The sequence below is a fragment of the Ambystoma mexicanum genome, chromosome 1p (genome assembly GCF_040938575.1).
Source record: "Ambystoma mexicanum isolate Mex_15411 chromosome 1p, UKY_AmexF1_1, whole genome shotgun sequence".
In the NCBI taxonomy this organism is placed as follows: domain Eukaryota; kingdom Metazoa; phylum Chordata; class Amphibia; order Caudata; family Ambystomatidae; genus Ambystoma; species Ambystoma mexicanum.
Window position 1 is genome coordinate 67,746,001 of NC_090921.1, and position 12,178 is coordinate 67,758,178.

At 43.6% G+C, this 12,178-nt stretch overlaps 1 protein-coding gene across 1 annotated transcript; it reads left to right on the forward strand.

Moving 5' to 3' along the window:
• The first annotated feature begins 10,929 nt into the window (after positions 1-10,929).
• On the forward strand, positions 10,930-11,871 carry LOC138448117 (olfactory receptor 6B9-like). Its single transcript, XM_069604675.1, has one exon. It carries the CDS (start codon positions 10,930-10,932, stop codon positions 11,869-11,871), a length of 942 nt encoding a protein of 313 aa, XP_069460776.1.
• The last annotated feature ends 307 nt before the right edge of the window (positions 11,872-12,178 follow it).

Sequence of the window (12,178 nt, forward strand, 5' to 3'; positions counted from 1 at the left end):
GGTTGTTTGAGCCTGACTAGGTGTCTATCGTGGTCGTGGTTGGCGAGAGCTGCGGGGCTCTTGCAGTTGGGAGGATGTGTTTCAATGAGATTGACCAAGGTGGGTTTAAGAGTTTCATGTGTGAGCTTACGAGTGCTTCTCGCTAGGATTTGGATGTGTTGTGGTTCGGTGTTGTTGTGCGGGGGTTCGAGTGATGTAGTTTAAATTCAATCAGATGGTGATCAGTCCATGGGACTCGGCTGATGAGAGATATGTCGATGGCTGAGTTAGTTGTAAGTATCCAGTCGAGGGTGCGTCCTTTCAAGTTGTGAGAAGTTCCTGTTGTGGAGGGCTTGGACCCCATAAATGAAGGTAATCAGCTTAACCGGCAGAACGTTTCTCCACCTATTTGCACCAGGAATAAATGCAACATAACAGTTGAGAATTTACTGCCCCAACTACAGCCAATTACCAACACCTTGAGTACACTCACAGACCCAACTGTTTTAGTTGACTTATACAACCACACACTACTCAATGCCATTAACACAATAGCACCATTAAAACTGTGCAAAGCGAAACCACGCGCGCATCTAAACTCATGGTTCACCACTCACCTCAGATCCCTATGGAAACTCGAAAGAAATGCAGAAGCTCGCTGGAAAAGTCTCCCGTTTGGCTGTAATAAGGAGAATCTCCTACTAACATCCCTCAACTACAAAGAGGCTATTTTCCAGGCCAGAAAAGACATGTTTAACGACCGCATCACTGAAGCAAAATCTAGTACTGAACAATGTTTTAACATACTCAGCAAGTTAGAATACCCTGCCCCACCACTGGACTCCTGCATATCACCTGGTGCACCAATATCCAGAAAGCACTACAGAATAAAATATTGATGCTACAAAGCAAAATAGAATAAAATAAAAACTCAGTCTTACCACTGTCGCATCCCAACCAATTCTGCCTACCCCTGGCTTGAACACCCTCAAACTATTTAACTCCTCTCCCCTCTCTATTAAAGAGGTGGAGGACATTATCACTAAACCAAAGCCCTCCAAATGCCAGGGAAACATCTGTCCTGCTCCTATCAAAGAGGAAGGCAAGGAATTGGCTCCATTCATCACAATCCTCATCAACGCCTCATTTGAATCTAGCATTGTCCCCAACAACCTAAAGGATGCCTGGGTACTTCTGCTACTAAAAAAGCCAACGCTAGACCCAAACATCCCCTCCAATGACAGACCCATCACCACAGTACCCTTTCTACTGAAAATACTGGACCGAGGAGCATACCTGCAGATTCAACAACTAGAAACAAATAACCTTCATTGTCTCAAACAATCAGGTTTCAGACCCAGACACGGTACGGAAACAGCTCTGATCGACCATAAGACTGAAATTGAAGTACTAAAAGATAAAGGCAAACTTGCCCTCCTCCTTCCACTAGACCTGTCGGCAGCTTTCGACTTAGTGAAGCATAAAGTCCTATGTAATCATCTAAAGTCAGCAGCACAGTTCTCTGATAAAGCCAATGCCAGGATCCAGTCATTCCTTGACAACAGACCAATGAGGGTCTTTGCACCATCGGCCTCTGCAGAGCCAGCACCTGTCACTCGTGGAGTCCCCCAAGGATCCTGCATGTCCCCAACACCATATAATGTGTTCACAAAGCCACTGTTTGCTGACCTTAACTATTTGGGTGTCACCTATACTAATAATGCTGATGACACCTAAATACTTATCCCTATCACTGGCAACTGATGGTGACACCCAAAGCACTTAATGACATCTATATCATCATACAAGCCTGGATGGATAAGCATGGACTCTGTCTAAATGCTGCTAATACAGAGTTACTCCTCCTAGGATCCACAGCTGAACTCAACAAATTAGATGGACAGTTTACCTCCTATCGACTCTGCTCTAAATCTAACAAGACAAACCAATGCGCTTGCCTCCTCTACGGCCTACACCTGCAAATTGATTACCGCCTGCAGATCATTCCTTACCACTCCGAACTGCATCGCCTTAGCGAGAGCTCTAGTCCTTTCAAAACTTGATTATTGTAACACGCTTTATCTAGGAACCAACCAATGGAACCTAAATAAGATGCAAATAATACAAAATAATGCCAGCTTTGAACATCCCATGATCACAACACATCTCCGAACCTAGACACAATCTGGCTATCTGTCAATCAAAGGGTTGTTTCAAAACCCTGTCACTTACACGCAACACATCAGATCGACCTACCAGAACTGCTCAGGCACACTGCCTCAAGATCCCTAGGTTCAAATTACAGAAGGCAGGAGGTAGCAGCTTTCCTGTATTAGCAGCTAAAATGTGGAACGCTCTTCCTATAATTATAAGAACCGAACCAACCTACCATATATTCAGGAAAAATGTAGAGATGTGGCTTCTTGAGCAAGGACATTAGAAATTTCTCTCTGCACTGACTATTTCTTGAACCCTTTTCTTGCACTGTTACTGTACCTGTTGTAATATACGATTCTGCATGTAACAAATCTGGATGTAACTATGTAACTATGTAAATAACGTGCCCAGATGCCCAAGGGCTTGGTGTGCTATACAAATAAACAAAATACAAATACATAAACAAACACATTCTCCCTAAACCCACTCTTTACCTCAACCCAGTCACTCATTTCACTCCACTCTCCCTGATCCCACGGTTCATCTCCCCAATCACCCCACTCTAGCTCACCTCCATTACCAACTCTTCCCAATATCACTCACCCAAATCAACCTCAACCCAGTCACCCACTCTCTAACCCCACTCCACCTCACCCTCTCATCACAATCTACCTCACCCCACTGTCCCTGATACCACTCTTCCACATCCCACTGACTCGCATGTTACGGTCCTCATTCTTCCTCACCTAACTCACCCCACTCTTCCTGACCCCACTGTTGCTCACCACACTCGTTCACTTTCCATACCCCACCAATTCACCCTATACTGACCCCTATCAATCTCACCCCATTCTTCCTGACTCCACTCTTCCTGGCCCAACTGAACCGTGCCTAATAATACTCACACCACCCTACCTCACCACATGCTACCTCACCTGCCTCAGCCACTCTACCGAAACATACTCATACAGCCTTCTTCACCCCATTCTTATTGACCCTATTCATCTTATGCTCCCTCATCTCACTCTACTGCACCCCTCTCTACCTGACTCATTTCACTCCACTCTTCCTTACCCCATACTTCCTCACCCCACTCTACCTGACCCTACTCTTCCTTATCACTTCCTCACCCCCACTCTACCAAGTCACTTGTTGCTTGACCACACTCATCTACCCACTCCCCACTCTACCTCACCCCACCCACACTAAGCTTCCACTCTACCGGTCCTTATTCTACCTCATCTGATTCACGCTACTCTTTTTGAACCCACTCTTTTTTGCCCCACGCATCCCACTCTACCTCATCTCTCTCACTCATTCTTTCTCATTACACTCTTCTAAACTCCACTCTTACTGGACACACTATACCTCACCCCAGTCAACCATTGTTTCTCACCCAGCTTGTTAAGTTGGATTTCTAAACTCTGACCTGGTGGGTAGAAGTTTAGGAGGCCACCCAAGCCAGACCAATCAAGGTAGTTTAGCAGGCGATCAAGACTAGGGGCCTCATTACGAGGTGGGCGGTAAGGGGTTAACAGTGCTGGTAAAGGTGCCAGAGCCGTTAATCCCTTACCGCCCTATTATGAGGTCCGCTCGCGGGACCCGCTCTGGACACCTGGTTTTACCAGACGTCCTTAGCGGGTCCCGCGAGCGGCCCAGCATGCTAACAACAGGCACGTCATTAACGGGCCCGTTGTTAGCATGCTCCCCATTCTCATTGAGCCCTATGGGGGCTCCCATGGGAATGGGGACAGTCTGGGTTCAGGTTCAATGAATGGGGAAATACCAGGCCCTCCAAGATCGGAATGGCCCGGTATTTCCCCATTCAGGGAACCCGGACCCGAATTTGGAGGAAGCCATGGCCTTATTTAGGGCATGACTACCTCCAAACTCGTAATGATGCCCTAGGTCTAAGAACGGGTGAGTGTGATCAGAAGCCCAGAATGAGCACACACTGCAACAACAGAACACAAGCAACAGAATACTCTTAAACAGTTGTATATAAAATAAGCCTTATAATCGAACACAAATAACCACAGTAACAGAGAAACAGCTACCACACATGCGTTTCATTATGTAACATATCTGCAATCACTTTTAGCCTAATGCAAGATGGGGGAACACACATCCACAACCTGTTACAGAAGGGGGGTTAACACAATTACTGTATTGGGTGATCTTCAGTATCCAACCCTACGAAGTGGTGGACCTTGCCCTAATAAATACAGCAGCGTGTTTACTGTCCTGCATAGGAGCGACAATGGTACCTTTTTAGGGGGCTGTAGCAGTTCAGGAAGGGGCTTGTGGTGATGAAGATTAAAGTCCTAGGCCCTCATTACGTGTTTGGAGGCAACCATGCACCTAAATAAGGGCATGGCTACCCCAAACGTGGGTCCGGGTTCCCTGAATGGGGAAATACCAGGCCATTCCGACCTTGGAGGGCCCGGTATTTCCCCATTCAGGGAACCCTGACCCGGTCCATCCCCATTCCCTTTAGGGAATGGGAGCATGCTAACAATGGGCCCGTTAATGACAGGCCCGTTGTTATAATGCTGGACCACTCGCGGGTCCCGCTAAGGACGTCTGGTAAAACCAGGTAGACCTCGTAATAGGGCGGTAAGGGGTTAACGGCCCCAGCACCTTTACCGGTGCCATTAACCCCTTACCGCCCTCTTCGTAATGAGGACCCTATTATTCGAGGAGGGTATGACCTAGCAGGTGGAGTGACTTTCAAGGTTCGGGAATAGTTAGGGATCGCAGGCTGTCCCAGCCAAAGTGAGGATGTTAAGCAATCCTCGTGTGTAAAAGAACAATGGATGTGCCAGGGGCTACCGGTTAGTTAAGCAAGTACTCACCACCCCTTGGCACACTCCAGACCAAACTTTGCCAGTTCAGTCGAAGTCACTGGTAGATTCAAACCCTGCCTTTACTCGTGTTCTGGCCCTCGGAGGTATGGGGGCAGTCCATGTCTACATTTGAAAAAATGGAGAGGAAGTGATAGAAGAGACAAGATGAAAAAGGAAGCAATGAAATAGAAAGTAAGTATTGATAATGATATTGATATTCTATTTCTATTGCGCTCGTACACAAGTGTTTCAGAGAGCGACACGGCAAGGGAGGGGAACAGGGGAGAACAAAACAACGATCTTACTAGACCCAGTGACACTGAGAATGCGCAAGTGCATGGGAGGGGGGGAGAGTATGATAGAAGACCAATTGGGTAAGGAAAAGATGTGACAAATCGAGGAATTTTAGACTGAACGAAGAGGGAGAAGATGGGAGGCAGGAAGACCGAGCAATAGGGATGAGCCGTAATCAATACGGGAAAAGACAAGAAAATAAAGAAGATTTTTTTGTAGCTTGAAAAGAGAGATGGGGTGAGTATGATGGATGTTGAAAAGCGCGTAATGACAAGAGCGCGCAATAGAAGAAATGTGAAGGGAAAATGAGAGAACGGGATGAAAGAGAATGCCCAGGTTACGCACAGATGGTGAGAAAGAGAGAGAAAACTGAGGAAAAGAGGGAGACATAGAATCACTTGATCATCTGGTATAATTTGATTAGTTAACACAGAAACACAGGTTGGACTTAGCCTTTACAAGCTATCTGTTTCAGAAAGTTGGGTCTCTTCTGAAATGTCACTGAAGGCTGTGGCTCTCTGAATCCTGAAGGAGCAGGGCCTGGAGGATACTTCTGACCCAGAAGATATTGAGCTGCCTGGGTAAGGAAGCTAGCAGGTACTTTGAAGACTAAACAAGGCTTTAAATCTGGTTTTCGGTCCTAGAAATTGGCACGTTGTTCATTTTCAACATTCTGATTGTCAATGATTGCTTGAAGAACTGCCAGTCTGCCTTGAAACACGCAGTAAACAACTGTCAGATACCTTCTCCCTGAAAGAGTTAACTGCTCATTGTGCTTTTGATGGTTTCAATATTTGGGGGGCTAAAATAAGCCATCTATACCCATGTTTACAATATTTGCCTGTGATACATTGATGTTGATTGCTTTTAGGTTGTCCTTAGTCAACTGTTCATACAAGCCATGGATTTTGTTTTGTTTTTGCCAGAATGTTTAACCCTTAATAGAGGTGGTCCATATAACCTCATCTGTCCCCTGGGTTGCGTATCCACAGCATTATGATTGTGAGTATGTTTTTTTTTATTTTACTGGGCAACAATATCTACATGCACATTTCCTTTTGGTAGTAGGTAACTGTAAAATTTTAGAAATAATAATACGAGTAGATTGCAGGGTATCTACTCAGCTACTTTATTTCAAATTTTATAAACTGTATGTTGTTTGACGATTCTATACTATAGTCTCTGTAGGGAGAGACCACCAGACAACCAGACAACCAGACAAAAAAACACTCCACTTCAGGAAAAAGGATTGGTGCACCAATTTTCTAGGAAAACAAGGATTATTTTGTATTCGAAAAGGAATAAGGTATCAGAGCGTCCGGTGGAACCCAATTGACAGTGAGCTCTCTGTTAGTTCAACACATGTACAGTAATTTTAAAGATGGAGAGCGTCACTCAAGATGGAAGCTATAAACAGTGTTATCTGACCATTCTCATTGGCTAACACCTATATACACATTAATGACCCCCTATAGACCCTTAACACATTGGCCATATTCTAATCTATCCAGCCCCTTAACACATGGTTCCGCTACTCTGTCACTTTGGTTCCCAGTTACCTAGGATGTTACCCACCTCATTGGCCAGGTCACATGGTGCCCAGTGTATCTCTCAGAGGCAAAATTGGCCATTTGAAGTAACATTAGTCTATTCCTGATACCAGACATATAGGCACCCAAGGACTGCCTCCCCATCTATGAACTATATGTGTTGGCATCACCTCTTGCTCCTTGTATCATAAATGACAGGATGTTCTGGTCCTTCCCACCCCCTTTATCTGCTTCCAACCCCAGGTATCCACCCCTGTCTTCTAGAGGACCACATTAATCAGCCTTTTTCTTATAAATGTATGTACTATGTTCCCCAGCGATCTGGTAAATCAAATGAGGCGGCCATCTACTCAGCCCTAACTCCTATGGATTTGTCCTTCGGGAAGGCCACAGCTCCACCCTTGTTCTGCCATTCCCATTCCAGTCTTTGTATGCCAAGGGGTGGCAGCTGAATACAATTAGACCTTTATCTGTTAAGCGTGGATGCCACTGTTTGATGCTTCTTTACTGAGGAGTGGGCTACTTCCAGATCTTTGTTACACCATGCCACTGCACTGCTAGGCCTCACTTCCAATATGGTGGTGTTTAAGTCTTCCCCCCACCCCGGCCCTGTGTCTGCACAACCCTTTCCACACAATGTCAACTCAAATACAATTATTGTTTCACGACCACTACTCACTATGTCTATACTTGGGCCTACATGGAAACCTCTGCAACTACCTTGAAGATACATTTGTTGCCTACACGTCTATCATATGTTTTGCTTCCAACTGCAATCCCTGCACGCCTACTGCTGTGCACCTTCAATTTATCATATGCTAATATATTTTCCTTAGTCTGTACCTCTTAGCCATGCTGGGACATCCCAAAATCTCATATATATTATCTCTAGAAGAGAATGCATATACATAAGAGCTACACAAGCGAGCGAGAGCATGTGTAATGTTTTTCTATTCATGATTATGCAGTGCAATGCAAACCCATGTTGAGTTAGTTATACAACCGTGTAGGGAAGATATTGTTAGCATCTAATACTTGTCATATGCACAATTGTAATAAGCATTGACACATAGATTCTGCCAAACGTAGATGCACAACAATATCTTTGAACAATATTAAGCCTGTCAGGTGCTTAGATAGCAGTTTCTCTTGAATTAAAGTGCCTTGCTTCGGGTGCAGCACTATTCCCTGCTGCAAAGCCTGACCCAGCTGTTCAATTAGATGTTGTTCTGGTTGGAAGTTAGGCTCTGAGATTCAGGGTCTGATGTAACTCATGACAGCATCTTCCATCTTAGTTCTCAGCTCACACCTCTTTTCTGACACAAAATGTATATTGTAGGGTTGGTGCCAGCTGGGGATAGAATTGCAAGAAAACCCTAGATTACAATAGAAGGTTTATGGAGAAAAAATCATGGTGGTTTGGGCTGGCTCCCTTAAATATTGCAGCCCTGCCCATGCGTGTTTCTCTCCAGGTTGCTGGAGCCCTGTCAAAGCGTTTTTCTCTACAGGTTACTGTTTCCTGACATTCTTCGGATGCAGCCCCATTGAATATAGGCAATGAGATAGCACTGTGAGCTGAGCACTTTCCCCTGATATCTGTGTACAGCCTGCTGTGGCTTTGAAACCTGGCAGGGTCAACTCAGCCTTCCCTCCTTCTGAGGTCAATAAATTGAGTACCACTCCATGGGATAATATCTTCTGTTATTTCAGCACTCTGAGACCTATGGGTGTTTAGAACTGTATAAGAAATATCTTATTATGCTGCTGTGACTTTTGCTGCTAGTTGATTGTTTTCTCTCCTTTTCCTCCCTGGACAGAGGCATCACCAACCTCCACCAACCCTCCCAAATACACAGCTCTCCCAGGGTGGACTTTGTAAGAAAGGTTTGTTTGCCAAAATGCAGAGAATTAGTTTATAACCACTTCTCTTTTGCTATACTTTTTATTTCAGGATCTTTGGCTAGTGAACTACCAGACTTTATACTGCACTATGCAAACTAGATTTCCACAGTGAAAGTTGTAAACTGAATAAGCCATGTAACAACAGACCAACACACAAGCATTCTGAATTATGCCCTCAGGAACTTTAATATTAATTCAGCAAACCAAAGAAAAAATATGCAGCAAAGAGTTATATTCTCAGCGAACACATACAAAAAACAGGAAGAAAAAAATATAAACACAGCTTTGCAAACACACAGTTTTAATTATTCATCAGTACATTTATATTCACAGTTATATTGGCATACTTATAAACACACTTGATAACCTCCACCCAAGACAGTGATTTAGCTTTCCATTAAGTGAAAAAAGCTACATATTAGAAAACTTGGCAGAAGACCTGCAACCTGTATGCACAACCTTGGAAGTATAACTGACACATTTTAACACTCCTGCAACACTCCCCCTTTCTCAACAAGTTACCATTTGCGCATGGCCAAACACATGTGTCTTTCGGTACCTCAAGAACAAATGCGTCCTTGACCTTTTGTGCCTAATTTGACACTTCACTAATTAGACTATGGGGATCCCTAATTAATTGTTTTTACAATTTTTATCACCTTTACTCACCAAGAGTTTGGTGTCTGAAGGTTCTGTCTACACTGGCGAACAATCATTTTTTTCACGGCTGCTCTCTCTGGCCTCCACAATCTCCTGCCTCCAGTATTACAGCAAGCTCTCAGCCATCTCCCATTTCCTACCTGTAGCGTCACAGCTAAAACCAGCCAGCCAGGGACTGAGCCAACTTCCTTAATTTTTCTACTTTTCCTTCTCTCTGTCTTTGCTCTTTCCATATCTACCCAACGTCTCCCTCCTTTCCTCAGCTTTTAAGCTAATTTTCTTTCATCACCGTTCTGCATATAGTTTAGCATCTATGCTTTTTCATTTCTCCATCCATTCTTAGATAACATTGTGATGTCGCTGTTCAATTGCCACCCAACATTTAGCCAACACCCCTAGTAGTTGACTTACAGCAGCTTGAACAGTGACATTGTTCTTTCCAGAGTTCATTCTGCTGCCTCACTGTGCTTTGAATCCAGCATCCGCAAGGCCCACTGCTGTACAGCATTCAAATGTTGCATTTATTTCCTAAGGTAACATCTCAACATGACTGTTCATGCACTGGGAGCCAGCGTATGGCCTGAGCAAACCTACTCTGGCCCAGTCTAATTACTAATGCAGGTAGTATTACAATTAGTTGGTATTGTTAGCAGTGTTAGTAGTTAGTCATGTTAACGTTGTAAGCACCCTGTTTTATGCTATACTATGCTATACATCTGTTACATTTCCCTGGTTGGTCTCCCTACATAATCCTACAGTAAAGGGCATCCCGATATATGGGAGTAAACAGTTATACAGGGCAATAGATACATGGCTTGAACCTGAAACTTGCTTTGTAATGTTACTAACTGCACATGTGTCCAGCTAAATGCAAACTCACACTTGGAAAGAGCCATGTCTTTGACTTATTTATGCATGTTGGACATATTCGGAGCTAGCTGTGGTGCTTGATGTGTTTCATCAAGGCCACATTGTCAGTGGAATAGCCTGGACGTTTGTGGAAACCTCAAATTCATCATAGATCCTTGAGGAAATTATATATTGCCTATAAAGTATGCAGACATGATAACCCATGTTCTTCCATTGTGCCTGCATATTTGTCTAGGGCATAATGTTCCAGGTAGTGTTTGCAATGTAGAATTCAGGCTACTGTCAATGTTAATGCAATTAATTTAGTTATGATCATAAAACACCTTTGTAGAATCATTAATTGCTGATTTGTGTGGTGGAACATATCTGTTAGTCTTTTTGGGCTGTGTACGTTAGCACAATTCTGATGGCATGAAGTGTAGTGTGAACTTGACTTTTAAGATAAAGAAAGTGTGGAATGCTGTAAATGTGATGTTCATAAAACAGTATGCACAGTTGTTAGCTGCAGCTAATCCAGATGGAGCAATTGTTCAGATCTCATTATCTACTACTGAAAATTCACATTCTGCAAAGTGAACTCGTTTACTAGCCACCAACTCTCATCTAACACGCATCTCTAATTTATACTATTAATGCATGCCTTTTTTAATTTTCTTAAACAGAAGACAAACATGGCTGCCACAAGATGTGCAGAGAATGCAACAAATGTGGACGAATTCCTTCTTGTGGGACTGCACATTCTTCCAGAGTTGAAGCAGTTTTTCTTTGTCATATTCCTAATGATTTATGTGCTCACTCTTGCTGGTAATAGCCTTATTGTGGTTACAGTTTTTGCTAGCGATCATCTTCACTCTCCGATGTTCTTTCTTCTGAGCAATTTCTCCTTCTTGGAAATCTGGTACTCCACTAGTACTGCTCCCAGCATGCTCTCAGGAATTTTAGCAGACGGCAATAGCATCTCGTTTGCTGGATGCCTCATGCAGTTCTACTTCTTTACGTGTTTCGCTGCTATTGAGTGTTTTCTTTTGACAGTGATGGCTTATGACAGATACACCGCTATATGTTTCCCTTTACATTACACCACCCTCATGGACCGAAGACAGTGCCTGAAGCTCACGTCCATTGCCTGGGCAGGAGGCTTCACGTTGCCCTTTGTAACACTCATCTTGCTTTGCAGATTAAAATTCTCAGGTGAAAAACTGATCAACCACTTCTTCTGTGAGTTTTCACCTCTCCTCAAAGCTACCTGCTCCGACACCTCCTTCTTAGAAGTCTATGTTTTTTTCATCTACTTTGTTATTCTTTTAGTGCCGTTTATCCTTATCGTCATGTCGTATGCGTACATCATGTCGGCCATCTTTAAAATCTCATCAGCCACTGGGAGACATAAGGCCTTCTCCACCTGCAGTTCCCACCTCACTGTGGTCAGTGCCTACTTTGGACCACTCATTGCCATCTATGCAACACCAACGTCAGAGAGCTCCCGTAACCTGAGCAAAGGCTTATCAGTACTGTACTCTGCGATAACACCACTGCTCAACCCTATCATATACACCCTCAGAAACAAGGAAATCAGGGAGGCCTGGAGGAAGTCTTTCCATAAGACATCTTGATTGGAAGAATGTCAAGAATGCATGAATGCACATTTTCCAGCTGAAAGTATTGCCTTTCAAAATGAAAGAAATAATTGTATTAAAATCTGCCAAATGTTCTGTCGTATCAAGTGACATTAAATCATGTAATGATCTGATATCAGTTTCCTATAGTTTTCCTATAAGTATGGTGTATTATATTCAAGACACTAACACCATGATTGTTGTAGAGCAAGGAAAAGAATAGTTCCCTAAAACATTATGTATATGCAAACATGAACTTAAAATAGGTGCATATGTGGTGAGTAGAAGCTGTAAATAAACAATA